General features: G+C 40.1%; 1 protein-coding gene across 2 annotated transcripts in view; it reads left to right on the forward strand.

Annotated features, from left to right (window-relative positions):
• The window catches only part of dennd5a (DENN/MADD domain containing 5A), a 257488-nt gene that overhangs the window by 183794 nt on the left and 48097 nt on the right, over nucleotides 1-25597 (forward strand). For both annotated transcript variants that reach the window (XM_072592284.1, XM_072592285.1), the window contains 4 exons: nucleotides 4745-4876; nucleotides 5400-5552; nucleotides 8844-8931; nucleotides 9970-10051. In XM_072592284.1, coding sequence (XP_072448385.1) covers nucleotides 4745-4876; nucleotides 5400-5552; nucleotides 8844-8931; nucleotides 9970-10051 — 455 coding nt within the window. The remainder of the gene's footprint in view (nucleotides 1-4744; nucleotides 4877-5399; nucleotides 5553-8843; nucleotides 8932-9969; nucleotides 10052-25597) is intronic.

A 25597-nucleotide genomic window follows, 5' to 3' on the forward strand; every position in this document is an offset into this window, starting at 1 on the left:
CGACATCATCCATGTACATGGAAGACTGTAACCTGCAGGTCACAACTGCCTGGAATAGTCACCCTCTCAAGCTCACATCCTTCCTAATGGATTTGGCATAATGTTCTATACAGCACACAAACAAGGCAGGAGTGTGTGGGCAGCCCTGTCTGACTCCAGATCTGACCAGGAAACTTTGATTCCCACCTATTGATTGATACTGCACTAACAATGTTGGTCTAGAGCAGATTCCCTCCTCAAAACCCATTTTGGAGAGAACATCTCTCATGTTGGTGTGCAATATCCTGTCGAAGGCCTTCTCCTGGTCCAGGCTAATGAGGCAGGTATCCACCCTACTGTCCTGAATACTGGCAATTGTATCCTTGAGGAGCGCAAGGGTTTCAGCAATGCTCCTACCTGGTACAGCACAGATTTAGTTGGGATGAACTACTGATTCTAGAGCAGATCTGACCCAGTGGATGATGACCTTAGACAGGATTTTGTAATCCACGTTCAAGTGATATTAGTCACCAATTTTTAATTTCTTCCCTTCCCCCTCCTGCTTGTAGATGAAGGTAATGATGCCTTTCCTCATGGAATTGCATACAGTACCTGCCATAAGCATACCGTCCTATACTCCCAGCAGGTCCTGGCCAATCAAGTTCCACAGAGCAGAAAACACAACTCAGCTGGTAAGCCATAACTCAAGAACTTTCCTTCTTTACAAAAGGACTCGAGGCATTGGTCAGCTTGTCCAGAGATAGCAGCTGGTCCAGCCTCTCCCACGTGCTGTCAGCTAAGACCTCAGTGTATAGAGGACTGGGAGGCCATGCTGTCAATGGACCTCATGTTATTGAGTCTGGCATAAAAGGATTTGCTGATCCTCATCATGTCAGGCTGAGATGACATTACTGAGCGGTCAACTGTACCTGGAGGACTATCAACTTGGTGAAAGACGCTTTTTGGTCTGCCCAAAACTTGCTGGTCTTCCAGTTGAAAGAGTTGGCCCAGACTGAGTGTTGCAGACTGGCATATTCCAAGTTCCAGGCCGAATGCTTGGGGCAGCTGCTGCTAAGGTGCAGTGGGGAATGACCACTGTGGAAGGTCCTTTATGTCAAAGAATAATGGGAGTTCATTCAGTAATTGGACCCTCCTGATGCCTCAGCTAAATGCCAAGAGTTTATTTGTAAATATAGAGAAAGCCAAAACCAATGTTGTTTTTTCTCTGTAAATAAAGACAGTATTAATCTGAACAGTTTCATGAACTTGTATCTACATAAAGATTTCCTTCTATGAATAAAGTATATTTTTGCAAAAGAAGATGTCCTTGTTGGCACTCTGGGCATTGCCCTACCAATATAGCTATGTCAGCATTCAACCTTGGACACCAGACATAGCTTCTTCCCAGTATCTTCATCTTGGAAACTCCTGGAGTTCGGCCAGTATCTGGCAGTGACTTTTACACAGGACAATCACCCTTGCTTCCACCAGTAATGTGCCATTCTTTATAGTGATCTGATCTCACCGGGTCCAAAAAAGGTTTAAATTCTGGTTGCAATGGTCCTTCTGTTTCTCCCATAACCACCAACTGTTTCAGTTTCACTAGGACAGCATTTTTGGTGTCCACAGTTGGATATTGTCCGCAGTGACTGGAAGGGTGTCCAGAAAGTTTAAAATCAAAACAGACTCTTCTGGGGAGGGGCCACTAGTGGGGTATCTGCCAGGGGGAGCCGGCTCAAGGCGTCCGCATTAACTGCTTGGCTTCCGAGACAGTATTCCAATTGCACTTGTACGTGTTGAGAATAAGGGCCCAATGCTGAATTCTACTGGCATCTATGGGCGGCACTGCCTTGTCTTCCTTCAGTAACCCTAGCAAGGGTTTGTGATCTGTTATTATGGCAAATTCTCATCTATAAAGGTACTGGTGGAACTTTCTCACATCAAGAACAAGTGTTAAACCTTCCTTCTCCATCTGGTCATAATTGTGTTCAGCATCAGTCAGAGTCTGGGAAGCATTCGTCTCTGTTGGGCCACTGGTGAGTGGCCCAATATGACCCCAATATCATACAGGAAGGCATCGCATGTCAGCACCAGATTTCATTTGGGATCATAATGTGCCAACACATTTAGATGATAGCTGTGTTTTCATTTCCTTAAAGGCTACTTCTTGGCTACACGACCATTTCCAAGGCTGACCATTTTTCAATAGTAAGTATAAGGGTGCCAAGATGGAGGCCAGGTCACCTATGAATTTTCCGTTATAATTCACTAACCCAAGAAAAAACCTAAGCTCTGGTACAGACTTGGGAGCCAGGGACTCCTTTGATTGCCCTCACTTTCACTTCCAACAGGGGTAACCCCAGTTTTGTCGACTTTCTAACCCAAGTAGATCACTTGGGGCATCTGGAATGTACATCTTTCCCTTTTCAGGTGTACACCCACCTGGCAGAAACATTTAAGCACTGTCCAAGTTCACCAGGTGCTCTTTATTGGTCTTTCCAGTTACTAGTACATCATCCAGATAAATGGCAACCTGGGGTAACCCTTGTAAAACGTTTTCAATAGCCCACTGGAAAAAGAGTGCAGCCTTGCATATTGATGTAAACCATTATTAGTTGTTAAATGTAGTGTACTTTTAGGATTCCTCATCCAGACACAATTGTGAGTAGGTGTGGCACATGTCCAGTTTCATAACGGACAGCACCTCCGCTATGTCTCTGTGCGAGGGATTGCCTATTTATCCAGCCACAAGAAGTGGTTTACTGTTTGCTTAAAATCCCACAAAGGCGAACTGAACCATCAGGCTTCACAATCGATATGACCAGTCCTTCCCATTCTGCAAATTGCATTTATTGATGATCCCTCCATTCTCTAGCCTTCTGACTTCCACCTCTACTTCTTCCTGCAAGGCAAATGGCAGACCTTGCAAAATGTCAGAATTTTGCCCTGGACAACATGTAAAATGGCTTTAGCCCTCTAATAGTCCCAAGCCCTTCTTGAAAAACTCCTGTGTATTTCACTAGGACTTCATCTGAGGCAGCCATTTTCCAAAGGAAAAATGTTGAGCCAACCGAGACGAATCTCTCTCTCAACCAACTGTGCCCTAATAGGAATGGGCCCGAGCCTTTTACTGCCATCGGTAGGAATTGCACTAATTGCTTCTTGTAGGACACTGAAACTGAAGTCGTACCCCTAATTTGCAATGGTTCCTCAGTGTTCTCAGTCTGCCCGAGGTCTTGCATAAGCTTCATGGTGAAGTCCCGAGCAAATCTGGTTAAAGACAGACAAATTCTGCAACCACAGATGCAGCTGCACCGTTATCAACCTCTATGGGAACTGGGTGACCATTCAACCAAACATTAATTTAGGTGTCACTCAGAAATTTAATTGTTCCACCACATGTAGTGGTGTGCACTCTCCTGGATACTGGCTGACAAGTTTTCGTACTCCAGTTAAGGCCTTGTGGGACCCCTTTGCTGTCTCGAGTCTGCGTGATGCCAGCAACTACTATGGTTTGCCAGCCCAGATCCTGAAGAACTGTTTAGCCACTGAGCTGAAGCTTGGCTTTGTTGTGGAGGTTCTGCTGTGTGTTGGCCTAAGATCCCTCTGCTCAGGATGTGCCCTGCATGAGGCTCTGTGATTGCCTACACTCACGTGGTGTTCCCCAAGCTCCGTTGGACAGAGGAGGGTGTCCATTTCCATTAGAATGCCCTGTAGATCCCTGTTGGGCTTCAGTAATAGATACTTCTGCATGGTTACATCATTCATCCCACATATCAAACGGAATCTCAGCATCTCATTCAGGGTAGACCCAAAATCACATGCCTCTGTCAGTTGTCGTAACCTCATCAAAAATCTCAATACGGATTCCCCCTGTTCCCTAATAGCCAAATGAAACCAATAGCATCTCAGGATTAGAGGAGGTTTCATAATATTCCTTAACCAGCTCCGTCAATTCTTGGAATGTTTTAGTGTCTGGTGCTTCTGGGAAAGTTGTCTTTTATAATCAAACATGCAACAGGTCCATATGTCCCCAATATTTGACATTTCCACCATGGGAAAAAGATTCTGACTCTCCAACCTATCCACACCTCTCATAATTTTACATATTTCTATAGGTCACCCCTCAGCCTTTGTTTCATCAAAAACAATCCAAGTTTGTCCAACCTGTCCTTCATGACTAATGACCTCAAATCCAGGTAAATCCTTGTAAACTTCTTTGGCATTTTCTCCAAAGTTGGTATCCTACTCCCAGAAGCTGTCTAAACAGCTGTCAAGACCTTTAAATTTCAGCTGACTGCTGTGGAAAGGGGACATGGTTTGCCTTCTTTTGACAGTTCTGCTCTATGAAAGAATTGATAGAATGGAATGGAAGTACAGCTCTACATTTCTGAGGGAGACCTGAGTGGAATATCCTTTCAAAAATGGAGACCTTCTATTCATCCTTTATATATAAAAAGAGGGGCATAGTGGCATTCTGCATGAGATTGTCACTCTTCAGAAAATCCAGCCCATAATTTTATACTGGAATTTTATTTGAATGTACTGAGGAAATTGAGTGTATTTGAATTTCTGGTTTTAAAATTTAATTTTTTTGCAGTTTATCGTGATGCTTCATTCATTGATTTTTTTAAAAAAAGACCGTTTAACTCATGATTTCGACATGATGACCTGTCAATTTTAAATGCAAGTTAATTTGTGATCCACTTTCTGATAGTTGAAATTATGCTTATTCTTCTTACTCTGTTTATTTCTCTAACTGAAGAAATACATACAGGAAGCTCGGAACCTTGGAACAAGCATGCGTCAGCCTAAGCTGTCTAACCTGTCTCCATCAGTAATTGCACATACCAATTGGAAGTTTGTTGAGGGCCTATTGAAGGAATGTCGTAATAAGGTAATTTTGTTTTTCTATGAAGTTTTCCCTCCTTTTTTCCTGAAAGTACTCACTGTAGTTGGGGGGTACAGTGATGCACATACCTTTCTGGAGCTCGCCCAAGTGCCCGTGTTCATGTCTAAGTCTAGATTGTGTCAGTTGTATTATTTGAGCATGAAAGTTACTCCAGCCAAACTTGAGCCTTTTTACCCATGCAGGCATTGTTCAGTAGCATTCATTGGATTGTAAACTGGAAAAACTTGTATTTTTTTTTGTATCCTTCCACTTCCTCACCCCAAAAACTTCAGGTAGTTGTATCCAAAATTCAAATTGTTTAAATTGATGAAATTATCTACTTAGTCAGTTATATGTCAAGGATCAAACCTCTGATCATTCTGGTCTGCATAATTTGATGCTATTTTCATGGTACATCTGCTTCCAAAGGCAATGAGAAGTTCTCAACTTTTTTTTAGAAGGTCAGAATGGTAATTCTAATTGTTATTTTTCCAATGTGTTTATTAATTCACAAATATCTCTTTTGCAGACTAAGCGCATGCTAGTAGAGAAAATGGGGAGAGAAGCAGTTGAACTGGGTCATGGCGAGGTGACTATCACAGGAGTGGAAGAGAATACGCTGATTGCTAGTCTCTGTGATTTGTTAGAAAGAATATGGAGTCATGGCCTACAGGTCAAACAAGTAAGTAGCCAAGGTAAATCTAAGGGATTTGTAGAGACATACAATGATTGCAGCACAAAAGAGGAATGTTCGGCCTGTTGTGTCTGTGCAGGCACAGTACTCTAGTTGAGGCTGAAGCAGTATTTTGTAACAGCTTGCAATGATTTTCTCACTTTCAAACTCTGTACCACCACTTATAAGGCCCGTAATTCTGTATACTTTTTCTTAACTTTCCTGTCATAGAACATAGAACAGTACAGCACAGGAACAGGCCCTTGGCCCACCATGTCTGTGCCAACCATGATGTCTAAACTAATCATACCTGTCTGCACATGGTCTGTATTCCTCTGTTTCCTGCCTGGTCATGTGTCTATCTGAATGTCTCTTAAATATTGCTCTTGTATCTGCTTCTCCCACCTCCCCTGACAGCACATTTCAGGCACCTACCACCGTCTGCCACACCCATCTCCATTAAACTTTACCTTTCCCACTTTAAAACTATATCCCCAGTATTTGATATTTCCACTATGGGAAAAAGATTCTGATCATCTCCCCTATCCACACCTCTCATAACTTTACATATTTCTATAGGTCACCCCTCAGCCTTTGATGCTCCATCAAAAACAATCCAAGTTTGTCCAAACTCTCCTTAATAGCAAATAAACTCCAATCCAGGTAAACTCCTGGTAAACCTCTTTTGCATCCTCCCTAAAACTTCCCCATCCTTCGTATAATGTGACCAGAACGGCACATTATACTCCAAATATAACCAAACTAAAGTTTTATATAGCAGCAATATGACTTGTCAATTTTTATACTCAATGCCCCGACCAATGAAGGCATGCATGCCATACATCTTCTTTATTAATAATCCATATGTATTGCTACTTTTAGGGAACTATAGACTTGCACCCCAAGTTCTCTCAGTATAGCAATGCTCCTAAGGGTCCTGCTATTTACTATGTATGCTTGTCTTCCATTTGACCTTGCAAAGTGCATCACCTCATGCTTGTTCGGATTAAATTCCATCTGCCATTTCTCCATGCAATATTCCAACTGTTATAGATCCTGTTATATCATTTGATAACCTTTCTCACGATCTACAACTCCACCTATTTTCATGTCTTCTGCAGACTTATGAATCATACCATCTACATTTTCATCTAAATCATTTATATACACATATATGAATAAAATATGTATGTATTGCAAACAACAGAGGTTTCAGCACTGATTCTTGCATAATAGCACTGGTTGCAGACCTCCAGTCAGCAAAACACCCCTCCACAACCACATTCCGTCTTCTGTGACCAAGCCAATTTTGTAACCAACTTGCCAACTCATCATGGATCCCATGTGACTTAATCTTCTGGACTAGCCAATTTGTCAAATGCTTTATTAAAGTCAGTGTAGACAATATCCACGCCCTACCCTTCTTCTTCATTGTCACTTCTTCAAAGAACTCAATCAAATTTGTGAGACAAGACCTAGCCCACAGAAAGCCATGCTGACTATCCCTAATATGTCCATTCTTTTCCAAATGCAAGTAAATTCTGTCCCTAAGTATCTTCTCCAATAATTTCCCTACAACTGATGTAAGATCACTGGCCTGTAATTTCCTGAATTATCCCTGTTACTCCTCTTAAAAAAAGGAACAGCATTAGCCAGTCTCCAGTTGTTTCGAATCTCACCTGTGGCTAAGGAGGATACAAAGATCCCTGTCAAGACCCCAATAATCTTCTCCCTTACCTCCCTCAGTATCCTGGGATCAATCTCATCAGGCCCTAGTGACTTAACTACCTTAAAGTCTTTCAAGGCACCCAGCATCTTCTCCTTTTTAATATCAATATGCCCTAGTTTTACCACCATCCATGTCCTTGCTGAATACCAATGTGAAGTACTCATTAAGGGCCTCATCCTCTTCCTTCAGCTCCAACATAAAATCCCTCCTTTGTCCTTAAGTAGACCTACCCTTTCCCTAGTTACCCTCTTTATGCTATTGTACAAATATAAAATGCCTTGATGATTCTCCATAATTCTACTTGCCAAGGACATTTAATTGCCTTTTTTCATCCTTCAAATTCCTTGTTTAAGTTCATTCCTGATTCCTTATGGGGCTTGACCAATTTCAATTTTCTAAACTTTACGTATGCATCTTTTTTGATTAATCTTTCAATACCTCTTGTCATCTACAGTTCCCAAATCTTGCCATCCTTTATTTTCGTCCTTACAGGAACATGCTAGTCTTGAAGGCTGATCAGCTGGCCTTTAAAAGATTCCCACATATCAGATGTGTATTATCATTAAGAATAGCCACCCCCAATTTAAATTCTCCAGTTCCTGCTTAATACTATTGTAATTAGTCTTCCCCCCAGTTTAGCACTCGAACAATAGAAAGTTCACAGCCAACATAAAAAGGGAATCTAATAGTCTTCCACAGGTATGCAAATAGTAGAAAGATGGTTAAGAGACTAGAGCTGATGAGGGTTTACAAAGAGATTTATGCATGGAAGCTGGAGACAATTCTGAGGTACTAAATTACCACTTTGCATCCATCTTTAGCAAAGAAGACACTGCCAAAGTCACCTTTACTCAATTAAATTTACCTTTCCTCAATTAGAGTACTGTTTCATCTGATTCCAGCTTCTTTTCAAACTGCAGGGTGAATTCTATCATTTATGGTCACTTCCCCCTAGGAGTTCCTTCACTTCCTAATCAATTTGCTTCATTGCATATATTAAATTCAGAATTTCCAGTTCCCTAGTGGGCTCTACCAGAAGTTGCTCCAAAAACATATCACAGCCATTCCACGAATTCTTGTTCATGAGTTCTGCGACCAACCTGATTTTCCCAGTCCACCTGAATATTGAAGACCTCATGATTATTGTAATAGTGCCGAGGCCTGTACATAACTCACACCAGGGATAACATTAGGATGTCCCAGTTGGAGTTAGAGATCGGCTGCAAAGTTTCCACAGATGTGTCATGATTGTTGGCTGTAACCTCGGGAAAATATTTGTGACAATGGATGTTATGACCATTCATGTTTAGAAATATTCGGTAAGGAGAGTGAGATTTAATTGCACCAGAAGTAGGCATTGTTAGCCTCAGGCCTGAAGTTTCTCTTTGAGGATTGTTAAGGTCTTGTTTTGATAAGTATCAATCGTTTGTTAACAAAGTAATAGTCTTTTTTTAAAATCAGGATTTGTTGGAATCAGGAATCAGCAGGGTTCAGAGTTCCATAAGTTGCATCATAGACATTACATAAATGTTAAGTATTATATTGCATTATGCAGTATTTTTTGTTAATAGGGTAAATCGGCACTATGGTCTCACTTGCTACATTACCAAGAGACCAAGGAGAAAAAAGAAACTGTGTTAGGAAGCACCAGCAGTACAGGTAGGAAGTTTTCAATCTTTGAATATACATGAATTACATGAATCAAAAATTGGCTGAGAATTGCCTACTTGTGGAATAAATTTCCAGATATTGTAGTGAAGTCAAGACTCTAGTATCATTTAAGAAACAAGCGGATGCTACAGGTGACAAATTTTTCAGGATGCATAAATTCAGATCAGCTAAATTTCCTCTTTAACCATAATCATCTTTAAGATATTCATGACATTAAAGTAAATGTGTTAAGTGATACCTTTTCTCCTCAGTGCAAAATGATCAGTTTCCTTCGCTTAAAATCATTACTTGTGTTTTAACAAAAATCCAACAGCTTCATGTTCAGTTTATATGATGAAAGCATTTTAGCCATTTTTTTTAAACTGATCTAATTCTCAACAAGGAGTTGTATGAACACAAGTGTTTTTTATAGAATCTCCCACAGTGGCCAACAAGTCTACACCAACCCTTCAAAGAGCACCTCACCCAGACCCATCCCCATCCCTCTACTCTATCCCTGTAACTCTGCATTTCCTATGGCTAATGCGACTAGGAGAAAGTGAGGACTGCAGATGCTGGAGATCAGAGCCAAAAAGTGTGCTGCCTGACCTGCTGTGCTTTTCCATCACCACACTTTTTGACCCATGGCTAATGTGCCTAACCTACACATCCCTGAACACTGTGGATAAGTTAGTATGACTAATCCACCTAACTTGCACATCTTTGGACTGTGGGAAGAAACTAGAACACCTGGCGGAAACCCATGCAAGACATGGGAAGAACGTGCAAACTCCATGCAGACAGTCGCCCAATGCTGGTATCGAACCTGGGTCCTGGGCGCTTTGAGGTAGCAGTGCTAACCAATGAGCCACCATGTCGGTTCTCTAGATTAATGGTCCAGGCCTCAAGATTTCCAACCCATAACAACATCACATGATCATACACCTTTATTGTATCCCAATTTGCTTGATACCAGCTGATCATGGATGTGAAGAACATAAATAAAGATTTAAATATGTTAAAAGAACAGTTTCTTCTTATCCTTAGGAATCATCCCAGATCAGGAGAGGAGGAAATTTGATGGCTTTGCCATGCCTCCATTAAAGGTTTCACTTACACAGGATATGAGGCAAGTTTATTACCTTAACCTGTTTGATACTTGGTCCTAAAGATGTTGAATTTTATGTATACATTTACCTTTTGAAAAAGAATTTAACTTACTTTGCGTGATTTTAGTATTTAGTGATTTAAATCATAGAATTGCACAGCAGGAGGTCATTGGTGAACTTCTTGACGATAAACTTTAATAAATGCGTTGTGATTTTTCAATTCCTTGATTTTTATGGAATTAGTTATACTTCAATCAAAGGAAACAATTCAATCAAATGCTTGTATAAGATTATTTTTGAAAGAGCTAACCAATATATAGCTCAATCCTTTTCACTGTCCTTGTACTTCTGCAAAAGTTTATTTTTAGTGAAGGCAATAATTCAGGTCCATTGAACTCATGATAATGTTGTCACTAACACAATGTTGACAGATGGGAAATGACTAGCTGACTGCTGCCATGGTGCAATTTAACAGCATACCTCCCATCACCACTACTTTATGTCCTGGGAGACAAACAAATAACAGAGATAGGAATTCGGCACCAATTTTAGGTGAACAATCTTGGAAAATATATTTGGCCCCTGAATGTTCACTGAAAGTAAACAGTGCTCCTGGCAACTCTGCATCAAATTTATATCAGATAAATGGGTAAATAGTTCCATCTACTGGGCATTGTGAAAACAACCTGATTTTAAGGAACACAATTGGCAGAAATCTTAATCTTGCAGTTGACAGAAGTTCATTGCATTACTGCTTAAAACAGTAAAGGTTTTTCTTTAAATAACTCTGGTAATGACATTTTCAGTTTATCACAGTTCAGATTTATTGTATAATATTGTCTTCATGTAGCTTCCATAACAAGTTATAAATACATTTCATAAAATTATTGAACTATTGCACCTTTAGTTCTAGATAATAGATTCCCTTAGTTTTCCCCTATTAGACAGCCTTGGCTTAATGGCAATACTTGGTCTGACCTCTGAATTCAAAGTTTTGAGTTAAAATCCTAGTACAGGGACCTGAACATAAATTTAGACTGAGTCGTGGAACACTAAATACTGAAGGAGTCCTCTCCTGTTGGAGTTGATTTCTTTAGATTAGGTACCAACTAAGACTCCATTTGTCCCCTTAGATGGAGGTCAAAGACCCTGTAGCTTTATTTTGAAAATATTATGGTAGTGCTGTCAAGTAGTTATCTTAACCAATACCAAAAGCAGACAATGTGGCCACATTTCTTGTGATGGGACTTACTGTGGATTAAATAGTTGCTATATTTCCTATATTCCAACATTAACTAGACTTCAAAAATACTTCTTAGGCTGTAAAGCTATTTGGGCTGTGCTGTGAACGGTGCTATTATAAAAAATACTCCCTTTTGACCCCCCTCTCTCTCAAGATTGTTGATTCATGCTATAGTATAGTTTCGCAGCTGCCAGTATTCAAGAATTGTGCCCGAATAACCTGCCTTAATAATATATAAGCTAAGACTTTGCAATCCATATTCCAACAGACACTTCTTTTTAAAGTTTTTAATTAATGAGTCACAAATGTTGCCATTTTTAAGACATAACTGACACTGTTATCAGGAGTAGTGAATGTTAATGTTCCTGGAACCATATGCAGCAGAAGTGTTCACTTTAATTCTTTACAACATGCTGAATCAGTTTTTTCGTGTACGTCGGAGTTACCTCAAGTACTTTGGAGGGCTATCCTCTCCCTCTTCGTTTGGAGGAACAGTCAGCAATGTTGCAAAAAAATAATCAGTTACCATCTCCATTCTTCTAGGGTAACTGCCATCTAGGATGCACTCTATTGCTGCCATTTCATCTACTTTCCACCAAGTCTAATGCTGTTTTACTCTCATGTTTGCTTGCAATATCTTCACTCGTTTACTCTTTCTCCCAACCTCCCACACCTGTGGACTGCAATGAGAAAGAACTGTTTTAAAAATAGGGAATGACCAGGAGGGTGACAAGAAATTTGATACCTTTGTTTTGTGTGGTTGTGAATTTCTGCAATGTGCAGTTGACCAGGAGTTCAGGAGTTGTTTACAAATGAATATGATTAGTTCTCAACTAACTGAGCAGGTTAGAACTGAAAACAATTTACAGACACAGGCTCAGAGGATAAGAAAGACACAGTGAATGTACAGTTGTTCTCTCTAGTGGAAAATTCCGTTCCTGCAGCAGCTGTGATTTCTGATTTGATAAATCCGAAACATTACAATTGAACCATCCACTATGTTTCTTACAAATCAGTGGAAGCATTCAAAGAAATATAACTGAACACTAAAGGCCTAGCTAGCCAAATAAAGATCACCTCAATATCGGAATCAGGAGGCACAGACTACAGAACTGTCTTTTCTGTTGTCCTAAGGGGGAATTAGCGTTTTAGTTAGTATACAGTCTAATAACCTGTAACAAAAATAATTCTTGCTCACTACAGAACCTAGTCCATGCTTCCTAGCAACTATGGTCTGAAAGTCAGGAAAGTTTGGGTATTGTGCAAACCTTTTAAAAACAACTTTAACGTTTGCTCTGTCTTGGGAAATAGCAGGGCTCAATTTAAGGTGCACCACCCCAGTGGGTCATAACATATAACACTTCCTCCACTCTTTTCTACTTGAACTGACCCTTTTAGTCTCAGCCTGCCTCATGGTTTTGAGCATGGAGTATTCTTTATTTACCTGCATGCGTTTATTTGCTTCATCAAAAAATATCATAAATAAGTTTCAAGGAAACTGGAGGACCAATCGAAGAATAAAGAAGCCACTTTTTAAAAGCACAAATTCTCAGTGAAATGAACCTGCTGCCTTGATAATTAATGGGCACACTCGTGGATAAGTGATAAGCTACCCTGGAGCTTCATACAACTAAGCTTTCGAGATTTGCACTTTAACTTTCAATTAGCTTTTCAAGATTACCATTTTTCTTTCCATGCATTACACGTAAATCAGCACTGTAGATTTTTCTTCAAAGAGCTTTACAATTACAGAGCTCATCTTGGAGATAATGCCTATAAATTCAAAAAGTTTTAAATGCATGATAAAAGTATAATCCCAACAATTATAAAACACCCCTTTATAAGTTCCAACAACAACATCCCTTATGCAGTAGCCAAAAGTACCCCTTTTACAGTACTCACACCAGAGGGAAAAAATAATGTTTTCCTAACATCTTAATGCCTTAAGGTAACTGTGACTTTAACACCTCAACTAATATCAATTTCATGGAACTACCGTACACCTGATCTCAAATGCACTCTGCTTCAAGTAATCTCTAGGGTTATATCCCAGTGCATCTGGTTTGGGGCTATCACTAACTCCTTATTCTAAAGTAATCTAGTTCTACTATATTCTTCCCTTCTCAGGAGCACAATTATGTACAATTGTTTCCATCTCACGGCTTCGCAGAATTACCCGAAGCAAAGTAAAAATGTAAAAAAAAAGACTCTCTTTCTCTAAACCCTTTCTCTTAATCTAAGCTTAAATAGACTCTATGTCTAGAAATTTCTACCAGACCTTAAAACAGAATAGATAGTGGTGTTAACTAGTAAGATATCTAAACATAAGCAAAAACTACTACTCTTGCCAAATTAGCATGCTCAATTGATTTAAAAGATATTACCATGGCTACAAATATTTACAAATTAATTATCAATTTCAGATACACAGAAAACCTCACATATCACTAATACAAACTTAAAACAAATATTAAAGCATTAAAAATACCAGAGAGTTTATATTTCAGTGCCAAATGTACGCACTTCTATGCAAGCCACACCTGATGAGATGTGAGGTTGTTAACATGAGCAGGACATGTACAGAATGGCAGTTTGTGGCATCAGTCACTGCTGCCATTTTGGAGCTCAGTGTTCCATCTAATGCCCTCTTTTAACTTCATTTAATTAAGCATTCACCCAGGATCATAAAAAACACTGTATAGGGAACAATTACTGACTATATTTTCAAATCAACCTGTTCAGTGATGTTATTACATACCTCTGGAGCAGCTGGGACTTGAACCAGGGACTCTTTGCTCTGAGGTAAGGATATTACTTGTGGGCACATCAGTCCAGGAGCCCACAACTTGTCTACTCCATCCGCTTTTTTTTTCTCTCTCTCTCTCTGCTTTTTCTTATTGTTTCCATTATTACCTTGCCTTTTCTTGGCATCTTTGGTGCAAGATGTCTTCTCCTGGCCCCAGCCCAGCAAAGAGGAGGGTTCCAGCCCGACATAGCAGCCTTAGCCTGGCATGGCAGTCTCCCATTGTGGCGGCCTCATCCTAGAGGGGCGATCTCAGCTTGGCATTGAGGTCTCCAGTTTTTGTTTTGTCTCAGCATGAAGGTCTCTTCAGTGTGGAGGTCTTGTTCGATGTTGGCTTTAGCCATTCCAGCAGCCCAATGTTACAATCTCATCCAGTCTCAGAATGGAGCTCTTATCTTGGCATGGAGGTCTTATATTCCAGCTTGGAGTGGCAGTCACCCATTGTGGCAGCCTTGTCCTGGAGGAGCTGTCTCTGTTTGGCATGGTGGTCTCCAGATTTGGCAGTCTTGTCCTGGTGTGGAGGTCTTCTTTGGAGGTGGTTTCTGGGTATTCCAGTGTTCGTCGTTTTGATCGACTTTCCCTGAACAGAAGTTGATCTGAGATTAATTCTGTCTTAAATTTTACTTTTTTCTTCTTACTTATGACTTCTGTCATTCATATAGGCGCCATGCTTTGGTGACTTACAATACATTTCACTGGTTTTTGTTTTGTAAAAATACATGTGACATATGAAATAGGAGCAGGAGTAGGCTAGCTGGCCCCTCAAGCCTGCTCTGCCATTCAATAAGACCTTTTTTTTGGACCCAGCTCCACTTATCTGCCCACTCACCATAATTCTTGATTCCTTTACTGTTCAAAAATCTATCTATCATTGCCTTAAAAACATGTAACGAGGATAGCCTCAACTCATTCACTGGGCAGGCAATTCCACAGATTCACAACCCTTTGGGTGAAGAAGTTCCTCCCAAATCTGGTTTTCTTTATTTTGAGGCTACACACCTAGTTCTACTTTCACACGCCAGTAGAAACAACCCCTCTGCTTTGATCTTATCTTTTCCCTTCATAATTTTATGTTTCTATATGATTACACCCCACCCCCAACCCTTCATCTAAATTCCAATGAGTGTAGTCCCAGTCTACTCAATCTCTCCTCATCAGTCAATCCTCTTAACTTCAGAATCACCTCATGAACTTCCTGTATGCTACTGTCTAAATATTTTGTTCTGCTTGTAAACAAAGCTTTTCACTGTACTTGAATACGCATGCAATAAATAAATCAATCAATCCTCTGCACCCCCTTCAGTGCCAGTACATCCTTTCCTCAAGTAAGGAGACCAAAACTGTACACAGTCCTCCAGGTGTGGCCTCACCAGCATTGAATACAGCTGCAGCATAATATCACTGTTTTTAAACTCCATCCCTCTAGCAATGAATTCCATTTGCCTTCTTAATTACCTGCTGCACTTGCAAATCAGCATTTTCTGATCCATGAACAAGAAAGCCCAGGTCCCTCTGCACAACAGCATGCTACAAATTTTCACCATTTAAATAATAGTCCATTTATTGTTCTTTCTACCAAAATGGATGACCTCACATTTACCAACATCGTACTCCCATCTGCCAGATCCTTGCCCACTCAATAACCTATCTATATCCCTCTGCAGACTTGCAGTGTTCTCTGCACACTTTGCTCTACCAATCATCTTAGTGTCATCTGCGAACTTTGGCACACTACACTTGGTCCCCCAACTCCAAATCATCTGTATAAATTGTAAACAATTGTGGTCCCAACACTGATCCCTGAGGCACCCACTGATTGTCAGCGAGAAAGACACCCATTTATCCTCACTCTCTTTGTTTTTTGTTAGTTAACCATGACCTATAATGCCATGCACCTATATCTTATGCAGCAGTCTTTTGTGCAGCACCTTATCGAATAGCTTCTGGAAATCCAGGTACACTACATCCACCTGTTTCCCCATTGTCCACTGAGCCCACAATGCCCTCAAAGAATGCCAGTAATCTAATTAAGCATGACCTGCTTTTCATAAACCAATGCTACGTTTGCCCAATGGCACAATTTCTATCCGGTTGTCTCGCTATTTGTACCTTAATGTTAGATTCAAGCATTTCCCCCCCCCTACAGAAGTTAAGCTAATGGGCCTATAGTTACTTAACTTTTGTCTTACTCCTTTTTTAAACATTGGTGTCACATTTGCTGTTTTCCAATCTGCCCGAACTGCCCCAGAATCCAGCACATTTTGGTAAATTACCAAGAGTGCATTTGTTGTTTTCCCCACCATCTGTTTTAGTACCCTGAGATGCATTCCATCAGGGCCAGGAGACCTGTCTACCTTTAGCCCTATTAGCTTACTCAACTCAATCTGTTTAGTGATCATTTCTAGGTCCTTACCTGCCTCCTTGTCATTAATTGTCAGCATGTTATTTGTGAACTTCCACTGTGAAGCCCAATGTAAATTACCTGTTCAATGCCTCAGGCATTTCTTCATTTCCCATTGTTAAATCCCCCCTTCTCATCCTGTAAAGAACAAGTGTTTACCTTAGCCACTCTTTTTCATTTTATATATTTGTATAAATCTTTGCTATCTATTTTTATATTCTAAGATAGTTTAATCTCAGAATTTGTTTTACCTTTCTTTATAGCTTTTCTCGTTGCTTTCTGTTGATGTTTATAGATTCCTCAATCCTCTATATTCCCATTTTACCACTTGGTATGCATTAACTTTTAATTTGAAACACTCCTTTATTTCCTTAGTTATCCCATTTCCTACAGTCCTTCCTTTTCACTGGTATATACTTTTGCTGAGCACTGTGAAAAGTTGCTTTGAACATCCACTGCTGGGCCTCAATTATTCCACCATTTAGTCTTTGTTCCCAGTCTATCTTAGCCAATTCCTCCCTCATCCCAGTCTCCTATATTTAAGAACAAGACACTGGTATTAGGATTTTGAATTTTAAATTCAACCATACTGTGGTCACTCCTTCTGAGAGGATCTCTGAGATCAATAATTATTCCTGTCTCATTAGACAAAACCAGACCTAGGATAGCTTGCTCCCTCATAGGTTTCAGTGCGTACTGTTCAAGGGAACTATTGTGGAAGCATTCTGTGAACTCCTCTTCAAGGCTGCCTTGACCGACTTGATTTGACGAATCGATATGTAGATTAAAATCCTCCTTGATAATTACCATACCATTTTTACATGCATCGGTTATTTCTTTATTTTCATTCCCACTACACCGATCAATAACTTCTTCCCCTTACTATTTCTAATTTCCACCCACCTTTTTCTCCATAGAACCTGTATCATCTCTCACCACTACCCCAATGGCATCCTTAAATATCGAAGCTACACTACCTCCCTTTCCTTCTTATGTATCCTTCCGAATAGTCTGATACTCCCGGATATATAATTCCCAGTTGTGATTACCCTGCAAGCATGTCTGTGTAACGCCCACTATATCATACCTATTCAAAACAATTTCTGCCATCAACTCATTTATCTTGTTTCAAATGCACCAAGCATTTAGGTAAAGTGCCCTTAAGCTAGTTTTTATACCGTCTTTTAGAATCCTAACACCTTCACCAGAAAACTCTTTTTGTTTTTAAACATTCTCACCTTTTCAATACATTGCTATTCTATTCTATATTCTATTCAACTGTGATTTTCCCTGAATTGGGTATTTAATGGCCAGAGCCATGCTTGCTATCCAACTAAAGATGACAGGTAGGTTCACTTCCACAGGACTTTGGAAGCAGCAGCAGTTACCCTTGCAGGTAAGTGAAAGAGATACACCAAAATAGACATTAAGGCAAAGGGAATAGTAATGGTTGTAGGGAAGATATAAAGCATAGAGACAAAAACATGGAAATGGTTAATGAGAAGAGACAAAGTATAGAGCCAAAGGGAGTGGTATTGGCTGTAGAAAAGAGAGAAAGCACAGAGGCAAAGGGCTGGCTGTGGAGAAGAAACTACATGTATCTTGTCTCTTACCTACAACCATTACAACTATCTTTTCCTTTTGTTCTGTGACACTATTGATCTCTAATCTCCCTTGCTCTCTAACCTTAATCTGATCTTTTTGTTCCACTCACGCCTCACTTTTTCAACAGCCTAAAACTCATTATATTTCCATCTCCCTTCGGTTCTGAAAAGGGTTCTTTTTGGATTTGAAACTGGTTTATTTTGCACCATTGCTGCCAGACTGATCCACATGTTAGTTGCTAACACTTGGTGCGGTCTCACCTTCCTTGACCCCTTTATTATCTAAATGATGTCTCTAAATTATCAGACTGCTTGTCCAGCATCCATGAGTAGAAATCTCTTCCAATTAGGTCAGACCAAAACCATTATTTTTGGCCCCCAAGATAAACTCAGTTTCCTATCTACCAACTCCATCTCCACCCTGGCAGCAATCTAAAACTGAACTGTGCTCTTTTCAACATTTGATGCCTTTGACATGTAACATTTGAACAAGATGAACTTGCAATGATTTATCTGCAAATACCTAATTTTCTATTTCCAACTCTTCTGCCTCCTCCTTTGCCTCAACCCATCTGTTGCTGAAACATTCATCAAAATCGTTCCTGTCTCTGGATTTAACTATTCCAATTCACTCTTCGACACACTTCTACAATTTACTTTTGTAATCTTGAAGTTTATGCTTCCCATCTCCTCAAGATCAAGTCCTCTTCTCCCATGAGCATTGTAATTGCTGACCAACTTTGGATCCTGGTTAATCAATATTGATTTTAAAGTTCTCATTTTTATTTTCAAATCTCTTGATAGCTTAATCTCTATTATCTCTTATTATCTTCTTCAGTCCTATAACTCTGTCAGAGGTCTGAGCTCTTCTAATTTTGGCCACTTGGTCATCCCAGATTTTAACTGCTCTTAATTGATGGCTGTGCCTGCAGCTGTTTGTACATAAGTTTTGGAATACCTTCCTAACCTTTCCTGTGTCACACCATGAAAAACATTTTCTTCAAAGTGGCCCACAATCTCAGAATTCATGTTTACATGTATATCTTTTAAATCAAGTGATTCACTTTAAAATTCCAGCAACAAAGCTTTAGTCTTATGCAAAGTAAAGGTTAGCTTCTTACAAGACACTGCTACCAATTACTTTAAAGTTACTGTTTAGGAAATTCAGTCAAGGATTAAACATAACTACCTACTTATGAAATTCAGTTCAATCCTTTAATCTAGGTGAAGTGCTGGATGTCTGGAATGGATAGTTGAAGCTGTATAGAGTTCTGTTTGGCAGTTGTGATAGTTTATGCAGTCAAATAATTGGATTGCCTTTATGAGTGAAGTGAGAGTTTCAAGGAGCAAGTGCCGATCCCTTTTCCTATTGACACTATTGGCACACAAAAGTCCTCCTTTCTCAGTACAATAGGCGTGATAACTGGCACTTTGCTCTGTAACTTCCACTGACAGAGAGAAAACTTGACTCATCCTGTTCACAGTTATTTCAGCTGAGAGCTATTGCATAGAAATGGCTTCACAGATTTTCCTGCGGTTTCTGCATAAAATGGCTCTTCCCTTCCTAGATTTTATACAGTTCAAAAGCTAACAGGATTGCTATCCCAAACTATCAAATAATGATGCCATCTATTGGGTTGAGGATAGCCCAGCATGGAACATAATCCCAGCTATGGCAATTAACTTCTTATACGTCTCTACCAGAAACTTGAATGGCTCTCAACTCTTCCTCATTTGGTAAGGTACAAAAAAATTATTTGCATTTCCGGGGAAGTAATTTTAAATGAGTTGAAAGAATGAGGCGCCTGAGGGAAGGTGGAGTAGATTGAATGCATTCCTATTGGAGTTTAGAGAATGGGAGGTAAGCTGACTGGAATGATGTGTACCGCTGATGGTTCTTGTATCATTTTATTCAGTTTATAAGATCCTGATAAGAGTGAATACTATGAGATAATTTCCCTTGTGGGGAAGTCTCCCTTTCAAGTCTGAGATGATGAGAATACTTTTTTAACTATGAGGATCATTAGTCATAGATCAATAGAGGTCTACAGTATAAGTAAACACCCATGAGTCTGCATAAGTCAGAAACAGCCACCTAATTATTTTAATCCAAATTTCTAGCACTTGTCGCATGGCCTTGTATGCTTTGGCATCACAAGTGTACATTTAAATACTAAATTATTTTGGAAGTTTCTCATTCTACCACCTATACAAGCAGTGAGTTCCATGTTTCCACCACCCTCTGGGTGAAAATATATTTCCCCACTTTGTCTCCTCTGCTCCAAGGAAAGCAATTCCAGTTTGTCGAATTTTTTTTCATAACTGAAGCTCTCCAGCCCAGGCAACATCTAGTAAATCTCCTCTACATCCTCTGCAGTGCAATTATATCCCTCCTGTATTGTGGATTTGAGAACTGCACACAATACTCTCCCTGTTGCCAAACCTACTTTTTATACAGTTCCAGCATTACCTTCCTGGCCTTCAACATCATGCCTCCGCCATTAAAGGCAAGTATCCCGTATGCCTTCTTAAATCACTTTATCAGCCTATCCTGCTACTGTAAGGGACCGTTGAGCAAGCACATTAATGCCCCTCTGATCCTCAGCACTTCGTAGGGTCCTACCATTCATTGTGTATTCCTTTGCTTTGTTTGTCCTGCTCATGAGCATCGCCTCACACTTATCTGGAGTGAATTCTATTTGGCAGTGATCAGCCTATCTGACCAGTCCATCTGTATCCTCCTGTAACTTAAGTCTCTCATCCTCTTCGCTATTTACCACTGCACCAGTTTTTGTAACATCTGCGAAATTATTGATCAACCCTCCTACATTCAAGTCTAAATCATTTATATATCCACTGATTCCTGCAGAAGCCCACTGAGAACAAATGTCCAATCACAAAAACATCACCCTCTGTTTCCTGCCACTCAGTCAATTCTGGATCAATTTGCCAAATTTCCTAAATACAATGGAGGACTTTATCAAAAGCCTTGCTGAAGTCCAAATAGACCACAGCAAATGCATTGCCCTTGTCTGCGAAAAATTCAGTCAGGTTGGTCAGACATGTCTTCACCTTAATAAAACCATGCTGACTGATTAATTGTTTTTGAGTAATCCCTGCCTCTCCAAGTACAGATTAATTCTGCTCCTCAGAATTGCTTCCAATAGTTTGCCCTTCACTGAAATTAGACTGAGTGGCTGTATTTCCTGGTTTATCCCTTATTTAATTCTCTTACATAAAGCAGTGTCTTGGAACTAGTTCAGGCTGAGCTAGAAGTCTAGGGTTAAGGGGGACAGACTACAAAATGGAGTTAGGTCAGAATCAGATCAGACATGATATTACCAAATTGTAGATCAAGCCTGAGGGTCAAAGGAGCCTACTAGTCATCCTTTTTTTTTTGTTTTGTCATGAAATGGTGAAACTGTAACCCTTATGTTGGACATAAATGGACAATATAAAGTGCTACTGTTTACAGTGTAACATTCTCAACATTTTTCTGGGACTTCGCAAAATCTCGGTCTATCTTTTGTTTGCACATAGGTTGATGCCATTGTCTCCAAGCATAAAAACTTTGCATCTTCTTTCCAATAAAACAATAATCTCTAACAATCTCTAACAATCAAATGGGCAGACTTCAGAACAGATCACATGGCCTCTTCCATTTTATCTTAAATGGAAGAGACAGTCTCAAACATAAGAATCTCATAAACCTCATAATTGTGGTAAGTGCTTCAAATAAGGAGCTAATTTTATATGTGAGCTTAGGCACAAAGTATTACACTTCCATAGTCTCCAAGAAACACCAAACTCATCTTTCTTTTGAGACCTGCCAGTGTTATGATCTTGCTGCACAGGTACCTGATGGAGGGGCAGCACTCAGAAAGCTAGTACTTCGAAACAAACCTGTTGGACAATATCTGGTTTAGATTAGATTAGATTAGATTTCTTGCAGTATGGAATCAGGCCCCTCGACCCAACAAGTCCACACCGACCCTCCGAAGAGTAACCCACCCAGACCTATTCCCTCTGACTAATGCACCTAACACTATGGGCAATTTAGCATGGCCAATTCACTTGTGCTGCACAGCTTTTTGGATTGTGGGAGGAAACCAGAATACCCGGAGGAAACCCACGCAGATATGGGGAGAATGTGCAAACTCCACACAGATAATCGCCCAAGGGGCAAGTTGTGTGATTGTTAACTGTGTTTAAATAAAAAACCTGGGCTTTTTGACCCGCGTTTAAGCAAACTTTGTTGTTCTCTTTAAAGCTGCTCCTATAAACCATAGAACCTGTTTGAGAATACAGCGGTAAGTCAGCCTGAATTTGAAAATACTCCTGCCTCCCTCCAGCTTTCCTTGGCCCACTGTTATAATTGCAACTGAGGAACCAGGAATGCCAGAGTAGGCTAGGGGGTATGTTGAAACAAAGGCTGGGATCCCAACAGGGGCTAACTGTAATCAATATTCAAAATCATTAAAAATCACTTAATCATGATTTATTACAGAACTCAAGAGGTATGTTTTTGCTTGAAATGCATATAACCACAAGTCTTTTCAGTCAGTTGGTTATTGGAGCCATGTTGCATTGGGGAAAGAAGTTCTCATTGCAGTTTATGGGGAGATATGATCATATTCTATCACTCAGGTGCCAGAGAATCCCTCTGTTTCATTAATGACTGCAAGCTTTAGCCTGACTGGAAATGGAACATTGTGAGCTATGGTGAGACCATTATCAGGCTTGACTGTATTCTAATATTTCTGTGCTGTTATGGCTGACTGGGGTGAGAGACTGGAAATCAAACCTCACTATTCCTAGATATGAAATCACAAATATGAAAATTTGATCATCCCACCAAACTGCCCAATTTTGCTTAAATATCTAAGTTAGGGTTAAAGAACATATTCACCAAGTTTTTTTTTTCATTTACAAGAAAATACTTATTCTAATCGAACTGTTTTTAACTAGTGGCAAGAAAGAAATGAACTGCTAACTTACAGCACTATAACTTAAAGGGGACACCTTTTTTAAAATTCCCATACAGATGCAAACAGAAAAACAAAGGGATAAGACAAGAATATTGAGGGTGAGGCCATAAGACCATATGACATAGGAGCAGATTAAAGCCATTTGGCTTAAGGTTTGCTCCACCATTCATACATGGCTGATATGTTTCTCAACCCCATTCTCTTGCCTTCTTGCCATAACCCTTGAGCCCCTTACCAATCAAGAACCAATCCCTGTCTTAAATATACGAAATGACTTTGTCTCCATGATCTTCTGCAACTATGAGTTCCACAGATTAACCACGCTCCAGCTGAAGAGATTCCTCCTCGTTTTAGTTCAAAAGTGTCATCCCAGGGGATCCAAGATGACGGTGATCTAGGAGGATGGTGTTGCAGATTTCCGCATCACAGCATAAGCAGGACAAACTTTTAACCTGCCCAATCCGGATCATCGTGATATCCTAAGACTCTGCAAAGGTTGTGAAGTCCCAGGAAATTGTTTAAAATCAACTTACCTGGGCTTTTGCCATCCAGGGATGCAAATGGAGGGAGGAGGAGTGTCCAAGGCCAGGCTCGCGGCCCAGGCTGCAGGATCATCTGACTCAATTACTTACCAGGCCCTGGTGAAGGAGCTCGCGAAATCTCACGAGATGTTGAGTAGGCAGATAGGGGAGAAGCTGGCCCCGATCTCTGTCATGCTGCAGAAGTGTGAACAGCAGTTGGGCGACCTGGAAGAAAGGACAGATGAGGTTGAACACAGATGCACAGTGGTGGAAGTTGATACCAGTTTCTTCAAGAATAGGGTTAAAGCCCTTGAGACACAGGTCCATAATTTGTGTGACCAAGTTGATGATCTTGAGAACGGGGCAGGAGGAAAAAATATTTGGATCGTCGGTCTGCCAGAGGCTAAGAAAAGTGACCGGTCAGAGGAATTTATTGAGGACTGGTTGTTGAAATTCCTTAACTTGAAGGCTGGAATGAGAGGCTTGAAGATTGAGATGGCTCACCGGGTCACGGTGCAGAGGTCAGGTCTGGGTCTACATCCTCGTCCTCTCGTAGTGCGGTTTCATCATTATAGAGATAAGGAGAGAATCGTGGAAGCTTCCAGAACCCAGGGGAAGGGTCTGAAGGCCCTAATTTATGAGGGCTCTAAAATCATATTTTTCTAGGACTTTTCAGTGTCAATGATTCAGAAAAGAAAATCCTATGACGATGTCAAGAAAAGACTGAGGGAGCTTGGGATCCAGTCCTCTGAGTTTTCTGGCGGTGTTTCAGATCACCTTAGATGGATGCATACATCACTTTGACATGTCGGAGAAGGCAAGAGACTTTGTGGACAAATTAACTAACTTAATCTGAACAATTTAGTATGTACAAATAGTAGTGTTGTTTGGGTATGTCTTTGCCTTTTTTCTTTAAAAAACAGAAAGTCTGGTTGGGGCTTTCTTTTCCTTTTTTTTATTCGTAATAATCTGATTTAAACTATGTTTGGCGAGGGCTGAGATGTGTACTTTCAATTTCTAATAGCAAAGTTTGGGTGGAGTATTTACCCTTTTCAAAAATTTCTTTATTAACAGTACTATTCCTTGGTCTATTTTCATTCTTTTCTGCTTGTGTTTGTGGTGTAGCTGTAGCTGGGAGGGGCGAAAATTGTTGGAATGGCTAGATGCCTACTTACAGGCAGTTTATAACTGGTTCAGGTATTTAAATGCCCACACTGCAGTCTTGGCAGTGGGATGGGAAATTGGGTTTTGGGATGGGTAGTTGTCCCCTTTGGGCAGGGGGTGAGTTCCCCTATTCAGTGCCATTGGTGCTTTATATGTTGGTTGGCTTTTTGGTTTTTGTCGTATATAATCTTTGGTAGCTTTGTAGGTGTGTTAACTGTAGTGGCTTTAGGTCATTTAATTTTTATGTTCAATGGATCTTGCAACACTAAGGCTCAGTGATTTGTGGTTCTAGTTCTTCCTCTGGAATTTAAATGTTACTGCAGAAAGTTATGGTTAATAACTTGATTAAATGGTATACCTGGAATATCAAGGGGAGATACTCACCAATTAAGAGGAAGAAGGTACTTTTGAGTCTTAGAAAGGAGAAGTTGGATATTGCTTTGTTACAGGAGACACTTTTGAATGATAGGGAGCATTTGAAACTACAGCACAATGGCTTTGATTGGGTTTACATTTCATCTTTTAATACCAGAAGTAGGGGAGTGGCTATGTTGGTTAGGGGGAATCTCCCATTTAAGTTATGAGAGTGTGTTAAAGACACACACGAGAGTTTTGTAATTCTCAAAGCCCTGATAACTGGGGAAGAATATGGTGTTTTAAATGTTTATTGTCCTCTGCTTCATCCTCTCAAATTTCTGATAGATGCGTTCTCTAGTCTTGAGTCCCAGCATATCATTATAGGGGGAGATTTTAGTTGTATCATGGTTCCTCCAGTAGACAGGTTGCCCAAAGGCCCCCCGAAACCCTCTGTACAAACTAAACAATTAGTGGATCTGTGTGTG

This window comes from Chiloscyllium punctatum, chromosome 22 (genome assembly GCF_047496795.1).
Source record: "Chiloscyllium punctatum isolate Juve2018m chromosome 22, sChiPun1.3, whole genome shotgun sequence".
Taxonomy (NCBI): domain Eukaryota; kingdom Metazoa; phylum Chordata; class Chondrichthyes; order Orectolobiformes; family Hemiscylliidae; genus Chiloscyllium; species Chiloscyllium punctatum.